Source organism: Lepidochelys olivacea (assembly GCF_965140295.1).
Source record: "Lepidochelys olivacea isolate rLepOli2 genome assembly, chromosome: 10".
Taxonomy (NCBI): Eukaryota; Metazoa; Chordata; order Testudines; family Cheloniidae; genus Lepidochelys; species Lepidochelys olivacea.
The window spans coordinates 111,741-135,021 of NC_140420.1; the positions used below are offsets into that span (position 1 = coordinate 111,741).

The following is a 23,281-nucleotide window of genomic DNA, read 5'->3' on the forward strand; positions in this document are numbered from 1 at the left end:
GGGCCCGTGAGCCTAGAAGGAACCAAGTTAAGGTCCCACTGTGGGACAGAGGCCCGGACCAGCGGGAAGAGTCTCTCCGAGGCCCCTCAGGAATCTGAGCGACATGTCATGAGAGAAAATCGTATGACCCTGGATTGGTGGGTGAAAAGCGAAGATGGCCGCAAGGTGCACCCTGATGGAAGAGAGAGGGCCAGCCCCTGGTTCTTAAGATGAAGCAGGTAATCTAAGACAGATTGTAAGGAAGAGCGCGACGGAGAGATGCTACACTCAGACACCCAGTGGGAGAACCTCATCCACTTGGCCAGGTAAATTGCTCTGGTGGAAGGCTTCCTGCTTTCCAGGAGGACTTGCTGGGCCTCGTTAGAGCAGGCCTGCTCCTCCGAGTTCAACCACACAGCATCCACACTGTGAGGTGGAGGAAGGCGAGGTTGGGGTGTAGGAGGCACCCATGATCTTGCGAAATCAGATCCAGTCGGTCGGGAAGGGGCCAGGGAGCAGTCGCCACCGGGTCCATCAGTGTGCCGAACCAATGTTGGTGCGGCCACACCGGGGTGATCATGACGACTTGGGCCTTGTCTCTCTTGATCTTTGACAGGACTCTGCTGATGTGCGGGATCGGCAGGAACGAGTACATGAGGACCCCTGACCATGGAAGGAGAAAGCCATCTGAGAGGGAACACTTGCCCAGGCCCTGCAGGAAACAGAACTGATGACATTTCTTGTTCTGTCTGGTGGCGAACAAGTCCACTCAGAGAGTTCCCCACCTCTGGAAGAGCAATCGGGCTACCTCTGGATGGAGTGACTACTCATGGTGAGAGAAAAAGGAACTGCTGAGGTGATCTCTGGACTGGGAAGAGACTGTTGCCAGCCACTGCTGCAAGAGTTGCATTCTGAGCCTTGCATGGCGGACGATATATGTACATGCTTCCATGTGGCCTAGCGAACGCTGACATACCCGGGCAGTGGTTAGAGAGAACGCAGAGACCCCCGCAACGAGGTCCATCATTGCCTGGAACCTCTCCTGTGGCAGAAAAGCTCTGGTGCAGGTGGAGTCGAGCACTGCTCCGATGAACTCTAACCTTTGTATTGGAACTAACATTGACTTTTTGTCATTCACCAATAGGCCCAGGGACCAGCACGTGACCTGTAGCATCATGACGCCCCTTTGGACTTGGTACCTGGAGCGACCTTTGAACATCCAGTCATCAAGATATGGGTATATTTTGATACCCCAATGCTGGAGGTAAGCTGCTACCACTGACATGCACTTGGTAAACACCTTCAGTGCTGCTGGTAGGCTAAAAAGGTAGTCATCTGATCTCACCGTGAAGCAAAGGAAGTGCCTGTGTTGTTGGAAAATTGCTATATGAAAGTTATATGCTTTAAAAAAAAAAAAACAAACCCTATCTGTGTCCTTCAAGTAGAGAGCGGCATACCAGCCTCCCGGATCCAGGGAGGGGATGATGGAGGCCAGGAAGACCATGTGTAACTTCAACTTCTTTAGGTATTTGTTGAGATCTTGCAGGTCCAGGATGGGTTTTAGACTGCCCCTGGCCTTTGGCATTAGAAAGTACCAGGAACAGAACCTCTTGTTCCTGTATTCGTGAGGAACGTCTTCCACCACTTTCAGCTGTAGCAGGCGCTTCACCTTCTGTGCAAGAAGACTTTTGTGAGAAGGGTCCCTGAAGAGGGACAGGGAAGGGGAGGTTGGAGAGGGGACAGAAAGGAGGGTATAGCCCAGGGCCACTGTGTTGAGGACCTAGCAGTCTGACATTATCACAGTCCATGCAAGGAGGAAAAAAGAGAGGCGGTTGGAGAAACATAAGGAGGATGGGTCTGGGGAACAGTCTGGTAGGTCACCCTCAGGTGCACCCTCAAAATGCCTGCTTGTCATTCTATCTGACTGGATAGAGGACGAAGGTTGGTGGCTCTGGTGACGTATGTAGCCTCTGCTCTTCTTACGAGCCGTCTCCTGCCTGGGTTGGCTCCCTTGACCCTGTGGCTATTGCAGGTTGAACCGCTTGCAGGCTAGATGTGGGACGTAGAGCTCTAGGGTTTTCAATGTAGTACAGAAGTCCTTTAACCGGTGTAATTTATTGTCTGTCTGCTCAGCAAACAGTGCCTGACCGTCAAAAGGAAGGTCCTGTATCAACTGCTGGGCCTCCGTTGATAAGCCTGAGAGAAGGAGCCAGAACACCCTTCACATGGAGATGGCTGAGGCCATGGTGCATTCTGCGGAGTCTGCAGCGACCGAGGCTGCTTGAAGGGCCATCCTGGCCACAGCCCTGCCCTCATCGAGGATCGCCTGGAACTCTTTCCTGGTGTCCTAGGGAAGCAAATCTTCAAATTTGGCCATGGCTTGCCACATATTGAAGTCAGAGCGGCCAAGGTGGGCTTGGTGGTTAGCCAACCTCAACTGGAGGATGTATAAACTTTGCGTCCGAACAAATCCAGCCTCTTTGAGTCTTTATTCTCAGGTGTAGCTCTCAGTTGGCCTTGCCTCTCCTGGAGAAGATGAGGAAGAAGCCAGTGCCACGGGGTCGGCCACATCCATAGGTGGTCCAACCAGCTGTTCCCCGGGGTCCGTGAGAGCCTGAGGGGTTCTCCTTTTGGTGAGATCTGTTTCCAGAGAAAGGCGGGATACTGAGGCTGATGGTTTGTCCAAGGCACCTGCCACTGACTTAAGCCCTTAGGAACCTATGGGTTCCACAGGTACCAGGCAGCCAGCCACTGGGCCTAGGGCCATGGAGCAGTTGGAGGTACCACTGACGTTGAGGGTACCACCGGTGCTGGGGTTTGACCTGCCAGCTATGACTCCTGCCTGGTGTCGGAGCTTGACGATGAGTGGGAGCTCTCAGGCGACCATGAGCTGGTGGACTGGTGACCCCATTTGCTGCAGTGCTGATCGCTGCACCTCAATGGGGAGCTCTCCGCTCGAGAAAAATTCCTTTTGTGGGTCCTCGGAGACCAGCAGCGTTCAGTGGATTGGCAACGGCATTCCAGCGATCTACGCCTCACGCTTCTCAACCGGTACCAGGATCTGGAGCGGGACCAGGAGCCGGAGCAGGTCAGTCGCTGGGAAGACCTTCTTACTGACCAAGAGGATCTGTTTCGCGGTGACGCGTATCAGCAAACTGATGACTGGTGACTTCGCATAATTGACTCTGTCGGGCCTGCGAACAGTACTGGGCCATGGCTGAAGCTCTGGGCCAGTCTCAGTGCTGTTGATGCCAGGAGGGCACACCTCTACCAGTCTGTGCCAGGTCACCAGTGAGGAGCATCTCAAGACCTGTGGGCGCTGCCCTGAGTCCAGAGATGGAAGAGGGTTGCGCCAAGCCTGCCTCCCTGCCTTCAAAGCCTGGTGGCTCAGTGCGGGCAAGCGCTGGCGAGATGTCCCTCAGGAAGGGGAGCGGTACCATTGAGATGGGGACTTATGAAAAGGTCCCAAGGCGGGTTTACCCCTGGATCGGGGTACCGCCATAGCTGGTGTGGGCGGCGCCAGTAGCACTAAGATATCCTGCTCTGCCTGCAGGGCCTCGGGCATCAACGGGACCTCTAACTGACGAAGGCCCGCGTCACTGTCCTGTGTGGCAGGCATGGGTTGGGGTGGGCTAGACCGCTCGACCTTAGCTTGGGCCCGACTCCTGGTTGGAGGTACAAAGCTGCCCTCCTTGGGCCTTGGCTCTCCTCCTCCCCTCCCCTTCCCCTTGCGGGACGTAGGAGATCTTCCTCTCCCGGTCTTCTTTTGCCGCTTGGCAGGTGCCGGGGAGGGGCATCAGTGCCGGTCCATCGACAGCACCATTGGAGCATTCTGAACCGATGCTGCAGGGCTCGGGGCACAGTCAGACCTCGAGTGCTCCGGTGTCAGAGTTAGAGCTGCCTCCATTAGGAGCACTTTGAGATGGGTGTCTCGTTCCTTCTTAGTCCAAGGTTTGAAGGACATGCAGATGCGTCTCTTGTCACTTATATGTGACTCACCCAGACACCTTAGACAACTGTTATGTGGATCGCTGATGGGCATAGTTTTTTTGCAGCGATCACAAGGCTGAAAGCCTGGGGACCGGCGCTATCACTAGGCTGAGTCCCATTCATGACTAACCAAATAAAACGCACTAACACACTAAGGGATAACTATTTTACAGGAAAAGTTCATAACACTGAATGAAGCGAAAAGCTAGCTGATGCTTTCTTCACTTGCTTTGAGGTCAAGAAAGTAAGGCCAAGATGTGCAAAAGGCCTTTGCAGGTTCTAATAGGCATCCATTAATTGGAAGAGCGATCCTTGTGGGTACCAAGGAGCTTAGGATGTTAACTATCTTATACACTTTCTCTTGGATTACTGTCACTTATCTCAATTTCCACTATCCTGAAGAACAGCTCCTGGAACGTCCGGAAATTGGTCATGGCCCATGTCAGGGTTGGAACAACTGCCTCAGAGGGGGATGATGACGACTCTTTAGAAGGGAGCAAATCTGATTCTGGGTAAAAAGCTCCAGCTATGGATGCCAACAGTGCCTTTAACCTCGTCCCTTAAGTGTTGTGATGGGACTCTGCTCCGATAGCATAAGAAGGACCTCAGTAGGAGAAATATGGCCATAGTGGCATGTTGTATTGGCAAGGTTGTGGGTGGCCCATCCATTACCATTCATGCACCAGAGCCTGGTGGGAGGTGGTGCTGGAGAACTCTTTAAGATACCACTCCTCTCTTTCTCTCTCTCTGGAGAGTGCTCTGTGCTTGAAGCAAGGAAGAAGAAATAGCCCAGGAGGGGACAAGTATTTCCCAGAAACAGCACTGTTGGGTGCGGTTTCAATGAGGCTACCAGGGCTGGTGCTGGGAGGAAGGATGAAAGCAGATCTTCAAACACATATCTCGGCACCAAGGAGAAGAGGGTCAGTCAACAGGTGCCAGGATAGGTAACAAGACAGCTATTAGTGTTGACTTTGGTACTGATGTTTTTTCTCAGGCTCTCTTCCCTGTCAGTGTCATGCCTCTGCCCATTCAAGTCAAGGAGGGTTTTGAGGACTTTACCCCAGATTTTTTTTTTTTCATTATTTGTGTAATCATAGCACCTAGAAGCCCCAGTCACATGCTAGGGGCTGTGCGAACATAGACCAAAGGATAAACAATAAGAGGGAACTAAGCAAGGGTCAACGTATTGTGACTTTTGGGGCCACAAATAGGAGGGCATAAAAAATTCTAAGCTCATGCCCATGAGACACATGCATACCTACAGTGGAATCCACACTGACACAAAGAATTTTTGTTTTCTTCTCTTTTCTTCTTCCGTGGGTCTCTTTTCTTCTTCCGTGGGTCTATTCAATTTTCCCCTATCAACTGCAATGAAACCTTCCTACTACCGTGACTATACCACAGAGGTTTACTACAAATGATTGTGGCATCACAGAAATCATCATTTTGACTTGATTGCAGGATCAAGAAATATGCTGAATAGTGAAAAGGATTGTTTAAACCCAAATCTTACACCTTGGGGTTAAGAAGCATGGCAAAGAGAATTACAAATCCTATGAAAATATAATCTGATCCATGTCCAAATATTACAGAAGACATTATGACGTTAACTTCTCTTTCATATTAGTGTTCTAAAAGATGCTAGTAGGTGACTAATGTAACTGTACAAATGATATTCCTAGCAAATTGTTTTGTTTTAAATATATATCCACTAACTATATCCACTAACTCAACTACTGCATGAACGACTCTCCAGATTCCATACAGCTCTGGATAAAATATATCTACTTTTAAGACGACATGTGAAGTTACAGTGCTCTGAAGACAGGTCACAGACAGTCTTCAGAAATAAAATTGCTAGTATTAGTTAGCACATTAAAAAAGGCAACTTAAAACTGTTGCAGAAATCTTGCAACTTCTTTAACAGATCAGAAAACTAATTAGATTTATTATATGATATGCCCTTATGATAAATGAAATATTTGTCTATTTCCATTATTAAGATAAACCATGTTCAATTTAACACATTAAACAGTGGGGGAAGATAACCTCAGTTCTTACCTCAGGATGGAACTGCTGTTCAGTACGAGAATGGCAATACTGACAGTTAACCCCATTTTCACACTTGGAAGGTTCACCCCACTCATCTGCATGTTTTACACTGGGGCATGGAGTAGACCTGGAAAAAGTGAAATCCAAAAATGCATTTGTACTAATTCCCCAGCAGCAAACTCAAATATTTTCCCATTAAGTCCAAAGTAGCACCTCAGCTGTTGAAGCCCACTGTTTCCATTTCTGCAACAACAGCTTATCGCCAGAGCCAGGCTTTGGGGCCTCTGAAGCCTACAGATGTGGGCCAGCAATATTTTGGGAGCTCTCTGGGCAAATGCTCTTTTGGTAAAAGGATGCTTACTCCTGGGGGAATTCTGCCCCCCTTGCCCAGATACCTGCACCCTCTCTTCCCCACAGCCCAGCTGCAGGGCCCCCCCTTGCCCAGATACCCACCCCCCCCCACAAGCCCAGCCGTGCCCCCAGCCCAAACACCTACCCCCTACCCTCAAAGCCCAGAGATCCAGCAGGAGAAACAGCCTGATGCTCAGTCCCAGGCTTGCACAGAGTTTCCTGCGCACCACCCTCTCCTTCCCTCAGGGCATGCAGGGAACTGCAGCTGTCAGGAACCCTCTAGCTCTCTCCCCCTCCCCACCAACAGTGTCTTTTATGAGCGACCTGGGCTTTGCCGGGTCCAGCAGCCCCTAGCGGCAGCCAGCAGCACTGCAGCCCATTTCTGTGCGGGAAAGGAAATTATGTGCAAAAAACATTAATTTCTGCAAAATTCCACATTGCGCAATAACGCAGAATTCCCCCAGAAGTAATGCATAAACCACAGCTAAATTCAATTTCTCTTGTGTTTTGTGATGGTTACTTACAATCATGAGATTGTTAGGCCAATCTCATCAATACTGCACGACTGAACTGAGGATACAGAAACTGAAAAACTACATTTCTCAGGCCACCAATTCATACTAAGAGTCAAATGTCAGTATGTTTTTTAGCAAAGTTTGGTTATGAAAGTATTGCCTGGGGAAAGGAATTTGTAGCAGGAGGAATCCGCTAAATCCAGAAGGTTATCAAGGGTCCTTGTGTCTATTAACAGCAGCTGAAGGAGGAACAATTGAGATTTTGAGTTGGTGCCAGGAGATGCAGAAACGGTTTCACCTCCTCCCAGGGCAGACTGATGTTTTAGTCATATTTTAATTACTTTCCTATTCAGGGCTGTCCAATCATTCTGAAGTTTGTTTCCTATAGTTTTATGGGGCTTGTCACAAAAATCTAATACTGTTAAACTAGGTATACCCAGTTGCACTGTTAGTGTAATCCAAAGAAATAAGCCCCCAATAACTGTTCTATTGATTCATGGGGGGCGTAGACCCATAGTTAGGAAAGCATGTTCTTAGTATTTATTTATGCACCTGTATTTGAATCTTCTGGGATTCCGTCTTCTATCTCGGCTGTTGTGATAATGGGGGCATGCATAACCCTGGCGGCAGAGTCTCGGGGGTTTGGTGCACTGTTCTGTCTTGTAGCCAGCTAATACAAAATTAGTATCTGTAAACAGATTAAGAAATTTAAAATATGTTAACACTTTAACTTTGCATTTAGAATACCTTTAACGAATCCAGGTACCAATAAAATCCTTGAAAGCAATAAAATTTTGCTTTTCTTTTATATAAAAATCCTGGTTTGTACACATCATTAACACTAAGATTTTGTCATGATTATTTTTAGTAAAAGTCACAGACAGGTCATGCACAATTCACAAACAAAAATTCACAGAACCCGTGACCTGTCCCTGGCTTTACTAAAAATAACTGGAAGTGAGGCTAAGTAGGAGGGAGGAATGGAGTCTCATGCGGTGGGGGGGGGGGCGACAGGCCAACACCCCCACCACGGAGGGGGGGCACAGTCCTGGCTCCAGTGGCCGCAGCAGGGGGTGCAGCGCCCTCCTCCCATCCAGAGCTGGCCGCAGCTGAGGGACAGGGGTGTGTGGCCCTGGCTGCAGCCCCCGCCACAGCCCTGGGAAGCCATGAGGGGGGCACCTAGCCCCCGCTGCAGGGTCCTGCTGACAGCTGAAGCAGAAGATGTCATGGAGGTCGGGTAAAGTCACGGAATCCATGACTGCTGTGACATCTGTGACTAAATCAGAGCCTTATACATCACCATTCACAAACGATTAGGATGAGACGTGGATTTTATTGTCATTAGGCAGTCTGACTAAAGCTTTATCATTTTTATATTACATAAAAATTTTGCCATCACACTAAGCACAAATAAAATACTAGCAGAATCCCAACATCACACAAATGTCCAGAAGCTCTCAATATAAGTATTTTTTATTTTTCCCCCAGTATTCTTCATATAGTCTCATACTTATAAATCTTAAAAGCAAAATAAAAATAAGCTCTTCAATATTAAAAATTTGAAAGTATATTATTCATTTTAGTAAGACATATAACTAGGACCTTATGCAACGTTCCCTTCTGGATTTCCTTCAGTATGACTTTAGCATTCTTTACTTCACCACACCTGCTCTTACTAACGTTCTCCAATAAGATGGTCTTGACAAGGTCTCAGGGCCGTTCCTCTATCCTTGTCCTTAATCTTCTCCCTGCCTTTGATACTTCAGATCATTCCAACATCTCTGATTATACTTCCTCCCTTGGTTTCCATGGCCCTGTATTCACTTGGTATCTTTCCAATTGTTTCTTCAATATTTCCTTTGACAGTTCCTCTTACTCTCCCACTCTGCTAGCATCTCTAAGGGCTCTGTCCTTGATCCCTTTCTCATCTCTCTCTCAACAATCTCATCCCGCATGGTTCAAATATCTTCTATGTTTACTTCTTTACTTCACCACTTAACTTGCCTTCTTACATACAGTCACATCTTCAACTGTCTTCTAGTATATACTGGATACCTTTCCGTTCAGTGGTACTGAAACACTTAACAGTGGGCGTGCTGAAAGCCAGCCCTGTTACCCATGTCGTGTCCCATCCCCCCCTTCCTTACCCCCCGCTGGGGCTGGGAGTAGGGCCGTGTCTCCGGGGGGAACCTGGACGGGGTCAGAGACTGGGGGGAAAAAAAATGCATCTGATGAAGTGAGCTGTAGCTCACGAAAGCGTATACTCAAATAAATTTGTTAGTCTCTAAGGTGCCACAAGTCCTCCTGTTCTTTTTAGGTCAACATCTGTTTGACTCTTAGAGTGTCTCCTATTCCCTCCTAGGAATGGTAAGGTTAACATCATTGGCAAAGCCTTTCATCTCACACTTTCATACTTCCCCCCACCCCGATATGGAATGGCTTCTCTATCCCAATGCATCTGGCAACTTCCCTGTTATCATTCATATCCCTTTCAAAATCCCACTTCTTCCATTAGGCCGACAAATGCAAAGCTATACCAATAAAATTCAATCATGACCTTAATATAAAAAGTATTTTCCCACAGTAATTTTCCACTCAAGAGTGATTATTTTTAAAAATTAAAGAAAAAAAAGGTTCAGTTATTTTCAGATGCAAAGAGTGGGGGAGCAGTACACTTCTGCCGTTACAAAAACCAGTTGCAATAGCTCTACTATTCTCAGTGGCTGGTGGCAGAAATATAAAATCTGGTAGACGCATTTTTGTCTTTTTTATTCTTCATACAAGAAACCACAAAGACAGAGGTGGGCCCCAAATAACCATGTTTACTAAATACACATAAACATGCCAACCTATCTACATACATACATGTTGCTCTGACTAGTTTCTGGCAGCTTCTAAAACACAGAACATAGTGAGCACCATAAAGGACACAAACTATATAAAGGGACACTACTCTATTCCTGTACCCTAAAACATAATCCCTAGGACAGCGATGTGCCTTTTGGTCATCTGGTTATAGTCCATTTAGATCTGGATAAATTTTTGGACACGTGTCCATTGGCTTTTGTTACATAACAATGTGAAGGTTTTTGTTACATTTGTTAGACTAATGATCTCCCAATATCTATTAGATTTAGACTGTAAACACACACGTAGCATGGAGAAGGAAGCTACCTGACTTTAATTTAGAAAGGACAAGAGCTGGACCAGGATGAGGGTGGGAGGAGGTAATTACTCACTTTTACCATTAAGAAAACAAGGAAGTTCAATCCGAAATAACTGACATGGAACATTACATTTGAGAACTGAAATTTATTAAGAGTCAGGGTATTCAAAGTTACAGCTCCACAGCAACTTATGTACATGCAGAATTCTGAATGATTTTAAAATACTGCTAAAGCAAATGCTTCATATGTACTAAAAGGTCAAAGTTATGGTTACTGTGGAAATTCTCCTGTATTAGCTTACTTGTACTGAATACTAGAATCTTTAATTTAAAAAAGGAAAATGATGACTTCTTAGTTATGCTGCCAAGCAAACTTAGTATCAAACCCAATTTGTCACAACTTCCTCCCCTCCCCGCCACCAAGATTCTTCTCCACGAAGCTATCTGAAAAACAAAGCTGAAAATCCACTTTGCAGTAGATGCATCCTCTTTGGAACACAGAAGCATAGGAATTACGACAATGGATCATAAAGCCATAGTCTCCTCCAGGGAGATCCTGCAGACAGCTTTCTGCTCGCTGCTGCTTCCCCTGGAGACCACCTCTAGTTTCCGGATTCCCACCTGGCCTTTACCTGACTGTCTCTCTCACTCTGTCCATCTAGGGCCAAGCACCTCTCTGAACCTTTAATTGTTTTTAACACCTCTTGGAACTATGGGGAAACACCAGAGCATTTAGACGAAAAACAACACTATATGTTTTGCCAATATTTTAAAAGGATAAACAAAATGACCCAGATAACTACAGACCACTTGGTCTGTCATCAATCCTGGGTAAATTCATGGAAAGACTGAATTGGGATGCAATCAGTGAAGAATTAAATGATGGCATCATAATGAATATCTATCACCATTGTTTTATGAAAAATAGGTCTTCTCAAACAAGTTTCATATCACTTTCTGATGAGATCACATCTCTGATGAATAATATACTTAATAATATAATTGACATAATATACTTAGACTTCCATAAGACATTTGACATGGCCCAGCATGCCAATCTGATTAAAAAAAATCAGCACTATACCAAGATCAATGTAACCCATATTAAATGGATTAAAAACTGGGTTAACTGACGGATCTCAAAATGTAATTGTAAATGGGGAATTATCATCCCATGGGGATGTATCTAGTGGAGTTATACAGAAAACTGTTTTGGACCAATGCTATTCAGCATCTTTATTAATGATAGGAACAAAATATAAAATTTTACTGGTAAAATTTGAAGATGACACAAAGATTGGTATAGGATGGTTTCAGAACAGAAGGGGTAAGGTTAGTTTAGCCATGTGCTTTGCAGCTTCTGCAAAATGTAGGTGGTTAACAAATGTAATAAGAGCTTGAAAAGAATAGGTAAAAAAGTTAGAAGGAATGTAGCATCTAGCAAGACAAGTGTTGGGAGGATGCTGAGTTTGGAAAGTGGCTAATGAGCTAAAAGAAAATTATTAGAAAAGAAGCCTCTAAAATTATAGGAGATGGTAACAAATTGGTTCCACCGACCAAAAAAGCAGTGTTTTGTGATAAACTGATAGCTACCTTTAACATACCCGTGTTATCTTAGAATATGGACATGTGTAACAAGATAAAATGTCAGGTACAACCAGCTTTAAGATTTATAAATTTAAAATAATCTGAAAGAAAGAGGTCCAACTGCCATATTTGGTTCTACCCAAGGCCAGGAAGAGGGTCATAACATAAGAATGTGACCAAAGGTCCATCCAGCTCAGCATCCTGTCCTCCGACAGTGGTCAATGCCAGGTGCCCCAGAGGGAATGAACAGAACAGATAATCGTCAAGTGATCCATCCCCTGGCGCCCATTCCCAGCTTCTGGCAAACAGAGGCTAGAGACACCATCCTGGCTAAAAGCCACTGATGGACCTATCTTCCATGAATTTATCTAGTACTTTCTTGAACCCTGTTAGAGTGTTGGCCTTCACAACATCCTCTGGCAAAGAGTTCCACAGGATGACTGTGCGTCGTGTGAAGAAATACTTCCTTTTGTTTGTTTTAAACCTGCTGCCTATTAATTTTATTTGATGACCCCTAGTTCTTGTGTTATGAAAAGGAGTAAATAACACTGCCTTATTTACTTTTTCCACACCAGTCATGATTCTACCCAGCCCCAAAGTGGTAAAACCTGGTTTTCAGATAGGATGACGACATCAATTATTTGTTGCTTTGTATAAAAGAACCAGGCTTGCTCAGGGTATTTATCAGATCCCACCTGATCATGCTGCAGCAAGCAGTATGAAAGGGTTCTCTCTTTTCCTGAGTACTCCGATCAAATGCTTATGAATGTGTGCTATTGTATGAATGTAGGAATTGCTTATTGCTTAAGCAACTGTATAAATACCATTTGGCCTTTACAATTAATAAAGGAATTTATGTTTGAGCTGATGTCATAGTGATATCTTTTATACTAATTCTATAACAGTAATTCCAACAATTGGTGAAATGGTAAATGATGGTAGGGACTAGTCAGTTATACGGAATTATATGGATTATGTAGTAATGCAGACTCCTTTGAAAAAACATGCATTAAATACAGCCGAATGCAAGTCATACATCTAAGAATAAAAAAATGTAGGTCACACAAGAAGCAGGACTGTATCCTGGAATGCAGCGAGGCTGAAAGAGACTTACAGGCCATGGTAGATTTCCAACTGAACATAAGTAAGGCTGCGAGTCTTTCACAGCGGTCACGGAAGTCATGGATTCCGTGACTTTCCGGGACCTTCGTAATTTCCACAGCTGTAGCAGCTGACCCCAGGGCTGCCCGAGTAGCTGGGGCGGCCCTGGGGCCAACCGCACCAGCTGCTACTCTGGCGGCCCCAGGCAACTGGGCCTGGGCGCTGCCCCAGATCAGAAGTCCAGGGGCAGCAGTGGAGCCCCAGGCCACCCCCAGCCCAGAGGAGAAGCAGTGTTCGCTGGGGCAGCCCTCCCTGCCCCCAGCACCTAAGATTTAGTTAGGGGTATTTTTAGTAAAAGTCACAGACAAGTCACTAGCCATGATTTTTTGGTTATTGCCAGTGACCTGTCCGTGACTTTTATTAAAAACAGCCGTGACTAAATCATAGCCTTAAACATGAGCTCTCAGTGTGATGCTGTAACTAAGAAGTTAAACATGGTCCTTGAATGTATAATCAGGGGAATATCAAATTAGGAATATTAATCAATCATGCTTAACCTCTTAGTTACCATGGTGAGACAATTACTGGAATTATATTCAATTCTGGCATCCTCACTTCAAAAAGCATGTGGAACAATGGGGAAGGGCTCAGAACGGAGTTATGAGAATAATTCAAGATCTGAAAAATTCTGCTTTTCAGTGAAAAATGAAAGACACAATCTAATTAGTTTATCCAAGAGAAAGATAAGAGGTACCTACATGGGGAAGAATTTTTTCATAGATTTTCAGTTTTTAAGGCCAGATGGGACCATCATTTAGCTTGACCTCTGTACAATACAGGCCATGGAATTATAACTAATTACCCATGTACGGAGCCCTGGTGTTGAATTAAAGCATATCTTCCAGAAAAGCATCCGGTTTTGATTTGATGACATCAAGAGATGGAGAATCTACACTTCCTTTTGGAAGTTTGTTTGAATGGTTAAATCACCCTCACTGTTAAAATATTGTGCTCAACTTTTAGTCTGAATTTGTCTGGCTTTAACTTCCAGCCTTCTTGTTATACATTTATCCTCTAGGTTAAAGAGACTGTTAGTAGCTGATATTTTCTCCATTGAAGGAAATTATACACTGTAGTCAGGTAACCTCTTAATCTTTTTGCTACGCTAAACAAATCGAGCTTCTTCAGTATCTCACTTAGGCATTTTTCCAATCACTGAATCTTTTTTGTGGCTATTCTCTGCACTTTCTACAATTTTTCAATACCTTTTCAGAATGTGGAAACCAGAACATGACACAGTATTCCAATACCTGTCTCACTAATGCTGTACAAAGAGGTAAAAATCACCTCCCTACTCCTACTTCCCTCTTTATTATATACCCAAACATTAGCCCTTTTATTCACAGCATCATACTGGGAGCTCAGGTTCAACTGTTTGTCCACTCAGACCCCTAAATCCTTTTTAGAATCCTGCTTTCCAGAATACAATACCCTATTCTGTAGGTATGGCATGCATTCCTTGTTCCTAAATTGTGACTCTTGGGTTCCTGTTATCGTGATCTGCTGATTTTAAAATGTTTTTCCCTAGTAGAGGCTGTGGAAAGTAGTTCATCATCCTCATGTGGTATCATACCTCATTTCAGCTCTTTCCAAATACACAACAAAAATATTTAGACACTTCTGGCTAATCTGCAACATTATTAACAATTCTCCTATTTCCATCTAGTAATGGGCTTATATCACTGTTAAGATTCCTTTTGTTCATATTATATTTGTGTTCTTACTGTCCTTAGCTCTGCTAGCCATGGTTTTTCCCCTGTAGCTTTCAGTTTCCTTTATAAATTTTCTGCACTTCATAACTAGTATTTATGAATATACATTTTTGACAGTAGACAGCTCTTTAATACACTATTAAAAGGCAAAACATGATCCAGCTAATGGAAGCTGAAGCTAACCAAATTCGAACTAGAAATAATGCTCAATTTTTTTAAGTGAGTGTAATTAAGCATTGCAACAACTTATCAATGAATGTGATAGATTCTCCATCACTTGAAGACTTTAAATCAAGACTAGATATCTTTCTAAGGGCAGGTCTTTGGTACCTGCTGGATCAGCGGGTAGTGATCCATCTATCAGGGATCGATTTATCATGTCTTGTCGACTCCGGAACTCCAGCTCGTGAGAGGCTGAAGCGGAGCTGATGGGGGAGCAGCAGCAGTCGACTTGCCGCCGTCCTCACGGCCAGGTAAATCGACCTAAGATACGCCAATTTCAGCTACGCCATTTGCGTAGCTGAAGTTGCCTATCTTAGGTCAACTCCCCAGTGAGACCAGGGCTAAGAGATATCTATAGTTCAGCTAGATATTACAGGCTTGATGCAGAAATTACTAGGTGAAGTTCTTTGGCCTGTATTATTCAGTGATCAGGCTAGACAATCAATGTTACCTTCCGGGCTTAAAATCTGTTAATCTAGTCCAGTATTCTCTCTCCGACAGTGGCTGACACTGGATGCTTCACAGGAAGGTGAAGGAACCCCTGCAGCAGACAGGGTGTGGGATAATCTGTCCCATTAGGTTTCATCAAAACTCTAAGAGTTAGAGATTAGTTTAGTTTAAACCCTGAAGCATGAGGTTTAATATCCCTTTGAAACACTGTGCTACCAACAACTAACAACAACTCTGGATATTCTTGTTAATCATATAAATGTACAGGCCCCACAATTCTCTGCAGTCAAGACCGATCCAAAGAAGTCATTTAGCCTCTAAGCAACATCCTTATCTTCCTTAATTGCTCCTTTTAGCCCCTGGTGATCCAGGAGACTAATTATTTTGCAGGTTCATGCTTCTGCTATACTTAAAATAATCCCTTGTTTGTTCTCGATACTTACCTATTTGTTCTTCAAAATCCATTTTAGCCCTTCTAATTTCCTCTTATATTATCCCTTACTGTAATTTATACTCCTGTTTACTGATTTCACTAGGATTAGGTTTTTAAATTTTGAAGTATTATGTTTGGCTTCTCGAACCTTGCCACTCTGCTACAGTGGTTTACACCTTGTCTTCCTGGCTGCCCTTTTGTCCAATGGGCATGCCTTCTGAGACTATTATTATTTTGTTTTAAGTAGCAACCATGCCATTTTGCTTTACGTTTGACTTTAGGGCCTTTTTGACTAACCACCTCATTGTATTGAGATCTCCCTTTCCAAAGTTTAATGTCACTAAGTCACTTTTTGGTACATTACTCCCTACAGAAATCTTGAAAATTATGTTGTGGTTAGCATTACTTTAGTAGGATAGTTATTTTTTGGATCAACTCCTGAATGTTACTTATTTGAAAATAGCCACTCCTCTTGCCAAAGGTGTCTCTGGGAGTCTGTGGGTGGAGCAGGGAACAGAATCCAGGTCTAGAAAATCCCATGATAGCAACCTAATCCCTGGATCTCCTTCTTCTCTCTCCACTTATTTTGTTAGATTTTGCTGCCTGGGATCTCTCTGAACATAGTGTGCTCAATTTCCTTTTCTTGATACAGACACTTATAGTAAAGCTCTACTAATATAGTTACTTTCTTATAACTTGGGATTCATATTTCTTATAGATTCAACTGTGTGGTCCTCTCCACTCAGAATCTTGTTCTTGCCCAATTTTATAGAATTCTTTAGATACTCACTACTCCCCTCATCTGTCTTTCCTGTATAATTGTCTTCCCCTTGCATACTGTAAATAATACAAATCTACCTAAAACAAAGAAATAAAAAAATTTTACTCTTGAAGACCAGAGGTACTGCACCAGTTTGTGTTCCATCTGTTACAAACTAGCATTTAGGTACAACCACTAATGTTCTGCTGATTTTAAAAATTCATGGCTATGTAATAAATGACACCAAATACCGAAAATCACAACCAGACTAAAAGCTTAAAGAAAACTAGAGCAATTGGGCTTATTTTAAGTGACCTGTCAAATTAATAAATTTACAGTAATATTAGATTTTAAAGAACTCACTCAAAGCCTAAAACAGGTAACATTTCTTTGTTTTCTGGTTCTTGTTAATCAAGTTAAGCAAAAGAAATATCCTTTAAAAGTTGACTAAAAACAACAATCAAAAAAAGATTCAAGTGACATCAGTATCATTTGGCACAAGATAGTTTTCTTACTGACTTTAAATCAGGAAAATATGTATCAATTCCCTCAAAATAGCCACATTTGTACTGAGTGAATGAAAAAAGGTTTGGTACAAAAGAAATACTTTCAATAGACAGGAATTTCCAGTATGCTATTTGAATATAAATGGGCTTGACTGCATGATTTTTTTTCCAAACACCCATACTATTGTGTGTGTGTGTGTGTGTGTGTACACACTGTGACAGGGTCGGGCCAGATGGCTACAGGAGAGTGATAGAAGGCAGATATATTAGCCCCAGGTTAAGTAGGTCCCTTTTCCCTGGGTAAGGTAATAGGGAAGGTTCCAGAACAATCAGGAACTTTCTGGAAACAATTAAGGCAGACAGGCTGATTAGAATACCTGCAGCCAATCAAGAAGCCTGCCAGAATTAATTAAGGCAGGCTAATCAGGGCATCTGGGTTTAAAAAGGAACTCTCTTCAGTTTGTGGTGTGTGCGAGGAGCTGAGAGTGAGAAGGTGTCCTACTGGAAGACTGAGAAGTACAAGCATTATCAGACATCAGGAGGAAGGTCTGTGGTAAGAATAAAGGTGGTGTTGGGAGGACGCCATGGGGAAGTAGCCCAAGGAGTTGCAGCTGTCACACAGCTGTTACAGGAGCCACTGTAGACAGCTGCAATCCACAGGGACCTGGGCTGGCACCCGGAGTAGAGGGGGGGACCGGGTTCCCCCCATCCCTCCAACTCCTTACTTTTTACCGGAGGATTTGAACGGGACTGCAGGTTCCACCAGTGGGGAAAGTCTCTGGCCTGTTCCCCGATCCACTATGTGGATCAGCAGAGACTGCGGGGATTGTTCTCCTCCCTTTCCCCATGCTAGCCAGTAATGAGGTTAACTTAGTGAACGGCAGATCTGAGCCATGAAAGTGGCCAAACTGAGGGCTGCCGTGAACCTCTGAGGCGAGAAAATCTGCCAATAAGCGCAGGACCCACCAAGGCAGAGGAGGAACTCTGTTACAACACACACAATCACTCCTTTATTCAACATAACTATTGAAGCCTCTCCAATAAAAGTCAAAATAGGTCTAGACAGATATAGAAACAGTGATGAGAAGACAAAATATAGAACATTACCCAGCCATCTCGGATCCTCACTAAGAATTTTTTCAATCATTGCTTGGCTAGCTAGAATTCCTGGCTGTAGGTCAGGGATGTTTTCTCCACCTCCTAGCTGCCCATTCTGTAAGGCTTCCTGTGCCTGAAGTTCCCTGAAATGGAGAACAGAAGATAATTTTACCATACTGTGTATCTTCATTAAATGTCCCGATTGTGGATGAAATCCTGGCTTTATGGAAGTTAATAGGAGTTTTGCCACTGACTTTGTTAGCCCGGGTTTTATGCCATGCCTCACAAAGCCTTATTTGAAAAACTCAAATTGTCTTACCTTGGCATTGTTACATGGATTGATACTGGTGAAAGCATCACAACAAAGGATAATTATATATGTTAACAAAGGGATAGGCACAAGGCAGAAAGCGGTAATAACTGGTGTGAGGTACAGTTGCATTTAACATCTTAAACTGATAAAGAGAACTGTCAAGAACACACTAAAGAAATGTACAAATGACACTATATTGGACAATGTTGCATGTATCCAAGAAAGAGCAATAATGCAAGAGGAACTAAGCAGGTTAAAATATGGCAGAAATACAAATACAGCATAAATAAGATTATTTTAGACAAAAATGAGCTAATACAATGTGGCAAAACAAAGATTTTCAATGGCAGAAATTTGGAAAGCTACAGTGATAATGAATGGCAAGGCTGATACAACTTTCTGATGGGATATTGAAACCATGCTTTGTGGCCCTTATATCGACACATCATATCTTGGACAGGAAAAAATATAATCCCTTTCTCTACCATTTCTATGACACCCTACCTATTACTATTTGTACTCTGGTAGTGAATGGGGCACCCAATCATGGGTCAGGGTCCCAACTGTACAAGAACAAAAAAAGCCCTGTTCTAAAGTGCTTACAGACTTAAAATTTTTATTTCTGGGCACCTCACCAAAAAGAATTATGTTTATTGTTCTCTACAATATATTTGGAAGGAATTCCTCGGTGGGAGCAATAAAAATTACTAATCCAGAAGGAGCAGCACATAAAATGTAAACACAGATGCTGTGTGACTGAATGCCTATTTAAAAGGGCATTTAACAACAGTTTTCACATACGGGATTTGAAGGGTATACACAACAAGGAAGGAAGAAAAGTTACTCACCTGTAACTAGAACAGGAGTCCTTGTGGCACCTTAGAGACTAACGAATTTATTTGAGCATAAGCTTTCATGGGCTACAGCCCACTTCATCGGATGCACAGAATGGAACATATAGTCAGAAGATATATATATATACACATACAGAGAACATGAAAAGGTGGAAATAGCCATACCAACTGTAAGAGGCTAATTAATTAAGATGAGCTATTATCAGCAGGAGAAAAATACTTTTGTAGTGATAATCAAGATGGCCCATTTAGACAGTTGACAAGAAGGTGTGAGGATACTTAACATGGGGAAATAAAGATTCAGTATGTCTAATGACCCAGCCACTCACAGTCTCTATTCAAACCCAAGTTAATGGTATCTAGTTTGCATATTATCAGTAAGCATCTCCACTCTCATGGAAGGTGCAGTCACATTCCATCAAGCCCAGACCACTGTAGAAACTGCTACCGTTAAGGCACAGCACATATTTCTTCTAGAGCAATGGAATATCCCAGGGAGGGTCATATCTGGAGGAAATGTCATCCCACATATTCTCTGTTCTCCCCATGTGAATCTTAAGAGACTCCAGCTACAAGTAACTATTTTCTACTTCAAGTATCATCGTTATAGATCACAGAAGTGTACAACTGGAAGGGACCTCAATAGGTCATCTAGTCCAGTCCCCTGCACTGAGGCAGGGCTAAATTTATCTAGGCCAGCCCTGACAGGTGTTTGCCTAATCTGTTCTTTAAAACCTCCAATAATGGAGATTCCACAACCTCCCTAGGTAATTTGTTCCAGTGCTTAACTACCTTTATAGTTAGGAAGTTTTTCACAATGTCTAACCCAAATCTCCCTTGCTGCAATTTAAGACCATTACTTCTTGTCCTCAGTGACTAAGGAGAACAATTTATCACTGTTCTCTTTGTAACAACCTTTTATGTACTTGAAGACTTACGTCCTTCCTAAAACTTCTCTTCTCCAGACTAAATAAACCCAATTTTTTCAATCTTACCTCATATATCACATTTTCTAGGCCTTTAATTGTTTTTGTTGCTCTCCTCTGGACCTTCTCCAATTTGTCCACATCTTTTCTGATGTGCTGCCCAGAACTGGACACAGTACTCCAGATGAGGCCTTATTAATGCTGAATAGAGTAGAAGAATTACTTCTCATGTTTTGCTTACCACACATCTGCTAATTCATCCAAGAACAATTTATTAGCAAGTTTGAGACATTCATCTTGGTTGAGAGCAACAAACAACCTCTGGAGAGGTAGAAATGACTCACTGCATAGATTGTGAACTGAACATTAGATATTGAGGCAAGGTCAAGAGATAATGCTGCATAAAGGTAGGAACTGGCAGCTCTATATATTTCTACAACTGTCACATTCCAAAGCAATGCCTTCAAGGCCATCTTGGAGCTAATAAATGCACTCTGACATCTTCAGGGACTGGATCTCATGGCACGTTTCTATAGAGGTTTGATCTGCTTTGAAAGGTGTTGTGGAAACAGTTTGGCTCCTAACTATCACTATAAACTACAGATAATCTAGTATATTTATGGAATAATTTTGTTCTTTTCAGGCCATAGCCAAGGCCCTTCATAGCATCTATTATATTTAAATTGACCTTCCTTTACAGTAAAAAGAATGTGAGGAAGAAAAGAAGTAAACTGAGGATGTGATTCAGATGAAAATCAAAGGCCATTTTAAGAATTAATTTGGGATGATGTCCTTCTCATCTTCTTCCCTTGTCTCTCCTCTGTTTATATTAGTAAATCTTCAGGGTTTGAACTTTCTCATTACTTGCGGGTACAGTTTATAGCACAATAATGCCCCAATCTTGATCAGAGACTCTAGGTGCTCTTGTAACAAATAATAAAAATAATCAAAGGCTGTGTAACAAACATCAGAGGGGTAGCCGTGTTAGTTTGAATCCACAAAAACAATGAGGAGTCCGGTGGCACTTTAAAGACTAACAGATTTATTTGGGCATAAGATTTCATGGGTAAAAAACCCCACTTCTTCAGATGCAACAATTAAAGGCTGGCACTTGCTGACTCTTTTGGCTAATGTTATCATCACAAGGCCCATGAGCATTTGACAAGCCACAGAAGTAATTCTCTCCCAGAGTCTCATTCGGAGACTATGAGAGCTTCATTAGGATGAAGTTAAGATCCTACAAATATACCAGTTCATGCACAGTTGGAAAAATATTAGATAAGGCCACTTAGAAACATTCTTGACTATAGGGCATACAAACACAGGTTAAAAGATAGGAAACAAAGGGTAGGAAAAAATGGTCAGTTTTCATAATGGAGAGAGGTAAATACTGGTGTTCCCCATGGGTCTGTACAGGGATCAGTACCATTCAACATGTTCATAAATTATCTGGAAAAAGGGGGTAAACAGTAAGGTGGCAAAATTTACAGATCATACAAAACTACTCAAGACAGTTAAGTGCAAAGCAGAATGCGAAGAGTTACAAAGGGATCTCTCAAAACTGGGTGACTGGGCAACAAAATGGCAGATGAAATTCCATGTCAATAAATGCAAAGTAATGCACATTGGAAAACATAATCCCAACTACACATATAAAATGATGGGGGGTCTAAATTAGCTGTTACCACTCAAGAGATCTTGGGAGTCACTCTGGATAGTTCTCTGAAAACATTCACTTAATGTGCAGCAACAGTCAAAAAAGCTAACAGAATGTTGGGAATCATTAGGAAAAGGACAGATAATAAGACAGAAAATATCATATTGCCTCTATATAAATCCCTGGTACACCCACACCTTGGAACATGATATGGAACATGATATGCTGCCATCACTGAAAAATTACTTTGAAGGGAACTTATTGTGTCTCAAGAAGTCTGGATTCTCACTGTGTGTTCTCAGAGGTCTGGGACTGGCGATGAGACAGGTTTCATGTTTCTATGTGCTTACCATGAAAAAAAATCTTCTCTCTCTGGCTGCATAGGATATTCTAGACAACATTTTCCAACTCTTCAAAATCATCTCCCAGGCACTCCTGAGAAAGGCTGGTCTCCACAATCAGATGACCTATGCCAACAAATGCAGAGACTTCGGACCTGGGTAAAGTATCTGACCCTGATATTGAGACAGAAAATCTGGAATAGGCACAAGTGGCTTTGCTGCCAGATTCTTGAGTTCAGAAAACCAAAACTATCTGAGATCCAAATTCCTGGCAACATTCGGGACGTGTATTGTATGATTTTCTGATCACCCTTGGGAAATCACGGTTAATAGAGGACACTAAGTTCATATTTACTCCAGTTCAGTAGGAAGCCACGTGTCATGATGCCAGAACTCTGTCCGGCTCTGGAGCAAAACTGAAAGCCCTTGGGCCTAGATTTTTTACAGGTATTAAGGCATTGCTGCACTCAGCATTGCAATGCCTGATTTATGAGCCTACACTTCACTTTCAAAAGTACCGTATATACTCGTTCATAAGCTGAATATTTTTGGTAAAAAAGTGACACATCAAAGAGCAGGGGTCGGCTTATAAACAGGTCAACACCAACATTTTAAACTCTATGAAATAAATGAATTGAATATCTAATACATGGTCATTTTGTTTACCTGGAGTGTCTGCAGGCATGGACCCCCTCAGTTCCCTGTGGCCGTGGTTTGCCATTCCCAGACTAACTTCCCGCAGCTCCCATTGGCTGGGAATGGCAAACTGCGGCCACTGGGAGCTGAGGGGCTCCGTGCCTGCGAATGCTCCAGGTAAACAAAACGTCCCAACTAGTCAGCAGCTTACCCTGATGGGCCGGGAGCCAAAGTTTGCCAACCCCTGAAATATAGGGTCAGCTTATGAAAGGATCATACAGTTTTTACCATTTTTACTTATCCATTGTGGGGGGTCGGCTTATAAACGAACCGGCTTATGATCGAGTATATACGGTAATTTCAGCACTCAGGGGCCTAAATCCCATTAACTGACAATAGGATTTTGGCTTGTAAGTGCCTAATTCCCTTCTGAAAGTGAAATGTAGGCTCCAAATTTGTTAGGTATTGCACTGCTGAGAGCAGCAATGCCTAAATACCTTTAAAAAAAATCTGGACCTTGGTGTTGCTGCACCCTTCCATATCTCAGTCACCATTTTCCAGTGACTCAGGTC

General features: G+C 43.1%; 1 protein-coding gene across 4 annotated transcripts in view; it reads right to left on the minus strand.

The window, feature by feature from the left end:
* Positions 1-23,281, minus strand: part of UNKL (unk like zinc finger) — a 142,354-nt gene that overhangs the window by 86,650 nt on the left and 32,423 nt on the right. For 3 of the 4 annotated variants that reach the window (XM_084641270.1, XM_084641271.1, XM_084641269.1), the window contains 3 exons: positions 17,992-18,125; positions 7,440-7,575; positions 6,031-6,148 (listed from right to left, as the gene is read on the minus strand). In XM_084641270.1, coding sequence (XP_084497396.1) covers positions 6,031-6,148; positions 7,440-7,575; positions 17,992-18,125 — 388 coding nt within the window. Of the gene's footprint in view, positions 1-6,030; positions 6,149-7,439; positions 7,576-17,991; positions 18,126-20,144; positions 20,277-23,281 lie in introns of all 4 variants that reach the window. The other variant, XM_084641272.1, reaches the window with a different exon arrangement.